The following is a 6,307-nucleotide window of genomic DNA, read 5'->3' as shown; positions in this document are numbered from 1 at the left end:
ATAATATACACTACACACATAAAATACACATAATATACACTACACACATAAAATACACATAATATACACTATACACATAAAATACACATAATATAGACTATACACATAAAATAACAGTGAATTAAAACACAAGGCAAAGGGTTGGCAATGTAGCTTAGTGGGTAAGGCAACCTGCCGCCAATCCTAATAGTCTGGATTTGATCCCAGCACTCACAAGATGGAAGGAGAGAGCCAACGCCTACAAGTTGTCCTCTGACTTCTGTCTGCAAGCGCATAACTGTGCCCAAACCACACACACACACACAGAGCAAAAAACAACGGATTCCTCCCTCGGCAGGTCCCAATCCCCATCACGGAGGGCCTGGATCCCTTGACCCTGCTAACAGACGATGCAGACGTGGCCTCCTGGAACAACCAGGGTTTGCCCAGCGACCGCATGTCCACTGAGAACGCCACCATCTTATGCAACACGGAGCGCTGGCCGCTAATTGTGGACGCCCAGCTTCAAGGCATCAAGTGGATCAAAAACAAATATGGCACTGAGCTGAAGGCCATCCGCCTGGGGCAGAAGAGGTGCGGCCAGGGCCGGGTGGTGCTGGGCGGGGCTGGGCAGGGTTAGGCAGCAGGTGGCACTGCCCGGGTCTGTACGTACACGCGCACCTCCGGCCTTATGAGTGGCTTTGTGAGAGGCCTTGTGATGGTTGCGCACTCAGGATAACTGGGAGATGGCCAGGTCCTATGCGTGCACACAGGCCTTGAGCCTTTTGTGTTTACTGAATAGCTGGGGACCAGGAAGCAGTCTGGGGCTTGCTTTCACACGCAGCCTGAGCCGTGAGCATCTGCTGACTGAGTAGTCTACTAACATGAATATGAACACGCAAACATAAACTCCAGTCTGAACAGCAGAGAGTCAAACCAGGATCTTCTCCCGCCTGCACTTCACAGGGAGGGGAAGCAGACCTGGTTCTTCGTGTCCTCCTGGCTGTTATCTGCTGGGGAGGCTCCAGGCTCTCATCTCGTGTGTGGTTTACATTCTGCTCCCACAAGGGAAACAGAAACCATGAGCACCAGGGTGATGGTGGCTGCCAGGCGTAAGCTTCCTGGAGCCCTAGAACAGGCTCTGGCGGAGCAGGGAAAATATTCAGCTCTGCATCCTGAAAATCCCTCCTGCTCCCGCCACCTGGCTCCCACCTAAAAGTCCCAACCCCCAATCTGCAAGCCCACACAGATGCCTGGGGAAGAAGGAACTGGGCTTGACTCCTTGGCGACCCCCCTGGACACCTCCGTTCCTCGGGGCCAGGGCCACCTCTTGAGGCAGACACTGCTTCCTATGATCCGCAAGCCATGTCTTATCTTTCTATTCTGTGCCCAGCTATCTGGACATCATCGAGCAGGCCATCTCAGAGGGTGACATCTTACTCATTGAGAACATCGGCGAGACCGTAGACCCTGTGCTGGACCCATTGCTGGGCAGGAACACCATTAAAAAGGGGAGGTAAGGCTGACCCCCACGGCCCGGCCCAAAGTGAATCTCTCCTGGGGCGGCCCCGGCTGGGAGCTCAGTGAAGGGCCTCTCTTTACTAAAGGTTTCAAAGGCTGACGGGACCCAGTGCTGAGGGGACCGGAAAGGCCAGCTCTGTCCCAGGGGGAGGGACCAGCTGATGCACGGGGTCCTTCATATTGCCTCTATCTTTTTCGTATACATTTGAAAATTGTGAAACTTACAGTCCTTTCAAAAACTTTTTCCACGGTTATATCCCTGCCCCCGACTCCCCTCTCTTGTCCCACTCCCTCTTAATGGTTTTCTCTTCCCGACATGTTCCCCTTCTGCTTTCACATCCTCTGTGCGTGTGCGTGCGTGCATGCATGCGTGTGTGCGTGCGTGCGTGTGTGTGCGCCTATTATGTGTAGGGATGTTATGCCTGCACGAATGTCTCTGTCCTACATGTGTGCCTAGTGCCTGAGGAGGTGTCAGGTCCTCTGTGAGCCACCATGTGGTCGCTGGGAATCGAACCCAGGTCCTCTAGAAGGGCAGCCAGGGGTCTTAACCACTGAGCCATCTCTCCAGCCCCATTTTAATGGCCCCCTGAGTTTAATGATGGTTGCATGCATGAGCATGACCGTGGAGCTATTAACTGGAGCACAGGCGACTGAGCAGTGACCCAGTGACCATGCCACTGAAGCCATAGGCTGCAATGGCATCATGAGTTCTCTCCTCTCCTCTTCAAAACTTTTCAATTTTCAAAATATTTTACTTGCATTTATTTACTTTGTGTGTGTGTGTGCATGCCCCAGGATATTAAGGTCAAAGGCCATCTTATGGTAGTTAGCTCCTATCATGTAGGTCCCAGGGATTGAACTCAGGGTGCCAAGATTAGCAGCAAGCCCTTTTACCTACTGAGCCATCTGGTTGCCCCCCCCCTCCTTTTTTTGTTTGGTTTGGTTTGGGTCTTTTTTGCAGGGGTTGGTTTTGTTTTGTTTTTTGTCTGTTGTTTGTTTGTTTGTTTTTGAGACCAGGTTTCTCTATGCAGCCCTTACTGCCCTGGAACTACTGGCCTCAAAATTAGAGATCCACCTGCCTCTGCCTCCCGAGTGCCGGGATTAAAGGTGTGCCCCCCATTTTTAATTCTAAGAAACCTGACTGTCATAAAGTAAGCATTTCTAGGGTGCTTCACACATTTACCGTGTTATACAACTATCACCTGTGTCTCCCACGAGAAAACCTCACACCCCCTACCCACACCCACTCAAGCATCTTTTCGTCTCCGTGGCTTTGCCACTCTGGACGTGCATCGTGCAGTACGCGTCATTTCGTGCCTGGTTCTCTCCAGTTGGCATCCCCTTGTCAAGGGGTATCCACGTGGTAGCCGCTGTCAGCGTCACAGTTCCTTTTCACGGCTCCGGAGTAAACTCTGCTGACCAGACCTGCAGCATTTCGCTGTGTTTACAGCACAAAGGGGGCAAGCCAACTCGGGGCTCTGGTGCACAGGAGCCCAGGGCAGAAGTGATGGGAACACTCTTGTGTCTCGGGCTCTGACAAGGACCCGACATGAATGCCGATATCCAGGGACTGCAGGGGGTTCGCTCCAAGAAAGTGAGCTCAACCAGGAAAGAAGGGGAGCAGAGCCTGGGAGGGGGTGACCCACAGTGGGACAGCACAGGGTGACACTCCAGGAGTGCTTGGCAGAGGGCCACTGGCACGTGCTGATGTTCCGCACTGACCTTGAGAGAGCTGGCTGCTCTTCCGTTCAGGTGCTCAGCTAAGCGCGAGCTGCAGCCAGCTTTATGAACAAACTCCCCTGGGCAGACCAAGTGCCCACTAGAGGAAAGGCTAGACATGGCCTCTGGTGGTCACTGGCCTCCCCAGAGTGTAGGGAAGAGGTGGGTGGGTCACCCGGCGGCAAGGGTGCTTCACAGGCTTCTGCTCCTCATCCACCAGGTTTATTAAGATCGGTGACAAGGAGGTGGAATACCACCCCAGTTTCCGCCTGATCCTTCACACCAAGTACTTCAACCCCCACTACAAACCCGAGATGCAGGCTCAGTGCACGCTCATCAACTTCCTGGTCACCAGGGACGGGCTCGAGGACCAGCTCCTGGCCGCCGTGGTGGCCAAAGAGCGCCCGGATCTCGAACAGCTCAAGGTGACTGACTCTGACAGACATCGACATGTGGGGTCACTCACGTGGTCACCTGGAGGGCCATGTCTCTCAGCTCCCTCAGTGCTTCCTCCTTCCCCAGCATTCTCGTTATTCAGCCCCTAACTCAGTTTAAACCAGCAGCCAGAACGCTTACACCAGGGATCTGTGTCCTAAGGATCAAAGAGGGTCCCCAGAAGCCAGGTTGCGCCTGGCCGTGCAGAGCATTTGTCCAGCATATGTGAAACTCTTGACTCAAACCTCAGCATCACAGAGAAAGGAAACATAGGGTTCCGGGGCTGGAGATAGGGCTCACACTCAGTAAAATGTTTTCAGCAAAGGCATGAGGACCTGAGTTACATGCACACACACACCCGCCAACACGGAAAAGGCTGCCACGTACTTGTAATCCCAGGGCTGGGGAAGCGGAGATGGGAGGGTCCCAGGGACTCGTTGGTCAGACAGCCTAGCCTAAAGAGTGAGCCCCAGAGAATCCATCTTAAATAACAAGGTAAACTGAGCCAGGCGGTGGTGGTGCAAGCCTTTTATCCCAGCACTCGGGAGTCAGAAGCAGGCAGATCTCTGTGAGCTGGAGGCCAGCCTGGTCTACAGAGCTAGTTCCAAGACAGGTTTCAAAGCTACAGAGAAACCCTGTCTTGAAAAACCAAAACCAAACCAAAACACCCAAAGGAAACTGAGTCTGAGGCTCTGCCTTTCCCACACACATGCACACACAAAGGTTAAGCAGAGCCAACTGTGTACCAGCCGCCTGCCCAACTCTGCCTCGGCCACACTCAGTTCTCCATCTCCACGGGTGGCCTGCCTGCTGGGTGGCATCTGTCCTGTGGCTCCCCTCCAGAGAGCACTGGCAGCAGAAGTGAGACCAGGCCCCAACTAATGTCGCTTGGGCCCTGCCACCCCTGTAGGCAAGCCTCACCAAATCTCAGAACGAGTTCAAGATCGTGCTGAAAGAGCTAGAAGATTCTCTCCTGGCCCGGCTGTCGGCTGCGTCGGGGAACTTTCTGGGAGACACTGCCTTGGTGGAAAACCTGGAGACCACCAAGCATACAGCCAATGAGATTGAGGAGAAGGTAGGCCCCACCTCTCAGGCCACCCAGCAAACAGAAGGCTTACAGCCTGGGTGTCTGTGAGAGTTTGTCGTGACCTGAGAACAAAGTCACAGTGAGGCATTATCTAGACCAGGTGGGCCTGTTGAGCATGTCAGTGGGGGACAGTCTTGACTTTTAATTGATGTGAGAAGACCCAGCCCACTGTGGGTGGCACCATTCCCTAGCCAGGCAGTCCCAAAGAGTCTAAGAGAAGAAAGCTCGCTGAGTGTTGGCACATACTTGCAGGCCTGCACCTCTCCCTGCTCTTGATTTTGAATGCAATGCTCTAAGTTCTTGCCTTGCCTTCCCCACAACAGGCTGTAGCCTGAAACTGTGAGCCAATTAAACCCCTTCCTCCCACTATATTTTATCACGGTAACAGACTGAGAGCCAGCACCTTGCTGTCTGTGGGACCTCAAGGGGAGCTTCTGAGGAATGAAGGGCCGGGACCAGGCAGGGCCCTCCTGTGGGCAGCTTGTCTTCCAGGTTGTTCCCTCCAAGCCCCTTTCTTCTGTTCTGAGGTCCAAGAGGCAAAAATCACAGAAGCAAAGATCAATGAGGCGAGAGAGAACTACCGGCCAGCGGCAGCGCGGGCCTCCCTGCTGTACTTCATCCTCAACGACCTCAACAAGATCAACCCTATCTACCAGTTCTCACTCAAGGTCAGCCACGCTGGGAGCAGGTCCAGGGCCCACCTGTGGGTGGTCCTCCCCACCTTCCCCCAGTGCAGCCTCAGAACCCCCACGTTCACACTGGCCGCTCCCCAGGCCTTCAACGTGGTGTTCGAGAAAGCCATTCAGGACACCACGCCTGCCGAAGAGGTGAAGCAACGCGTAATCAATCTGACAGACGAAATCACCTACTCTGTGTACATGTACACGGCGCGTGGGCTCTTTGAGCGGGACAAGCTCATCTTCCTGGCTCAAGTCACCTTCCAGGTATCACGTTGCTTTTGTGCTCAGACTGCAGCCAGTGCTGCGGTTGGGGATTCCCAGGCTTGTGCCGGGAGTGCAGATTCTCAGGACCCCTTTCCAGGTCCCACACACCAGCTCACACAGATAGCTACGTAGCCGAGGTGGACCTTGCATTTCCGATCCTCCTGCCTCTACTTCCCTAGTGCTGGTATTACCCTTGTGCACTGCCACACCTGGACTCAAACCCAGGACATCCTGCAAGTGGGGCAAATGCTCTATGGACTGAGTCACATCCCCAGCCTTGAAACCAGCTTTCCAGGCAGTAGTAAAGCCTGAGGTGTCTGGTGGGGGCCATTCCGGGAGCTAGATTTGGGGGACACCAGGGAAGCATAGCAGATGTTCCAATGGGATACAAGTGAGGGGAAGTTAGAGAGACTTATACAAAGAAATATCACAACAGTATATCAGTGCTGAGTAAATGGTCCCTAACCCAGTGAGGATGCTGAATACATCCTCAGCAATGAGTGGAAGAGCTTGTCAAGGTGGCTCCGTGAGTGAGGACACTTGCTGCAAAGCCCCAGGACCCACATGGTAGAAGCAGGGAGCCAGCTCCCAGCAGTTGTCCTCTGGCCTCCACACATGCATC

At 53.8% G+C, this 6,307-nt stretch overlaps 1 protein-coding gene across 2 annotated transcripts in view; it reads left to right on the top strand.

Annotated features, from left to right (window-relative positions):
• Nucleotides 1–6,307, top strand: part of Dnah17 (dynein axonemal heavy chain 17) — a 106,649-nt gene that overhangs the window by 83,048 nt on the left and 17,294 nt on the right. For both annotated transcript variants that reach the window (XM_005350806.2, XM_005350807.2), the window contains exons 63-68: nt 338–573; nt 1,373–1,495; nt 3,440–3,644; nt 4,565–4,729; nt 5,269–5,409; nt 5,515–5,685. In XM_005350806.2, coding sequence (XP_005350863.1) covers nt 338–573; nt 1,373–1,495; nt 3,440–3,644; nt 4,565–4,729; nt 5,269–5,409; nt 5,515–5,685 — 1,041 coding nt within the window. The remainder of the gene's footprint in view (nt 1–337; nt 574–1,372; nt 1,496–3,439; nt 3,645–4,564; nt 4,730–5,268; nt 5,410–5,514; nt 5,686–6,307) is intronic.

The sequence above is a fragment of the Microtus ochrogaster genome, chromosome 7 (assembly GCF_000317375.1).
Source record: "Microtus ochrogaster isolate Prairie Vole_2 chromosome 7, MicOch1.0, whole genome shotgun sequence".
Taxonomy (NCBI): Eukaryota; Metazoa; Chordata; class Mammalia; order Rodentia; family Cricetidae; genus Microtus; species Microtus ochrogaster.
Note: the sequence above shows the minus strand (reverse complement) of the source record. Positions and strands in the feature narration are given on the sequence as shown.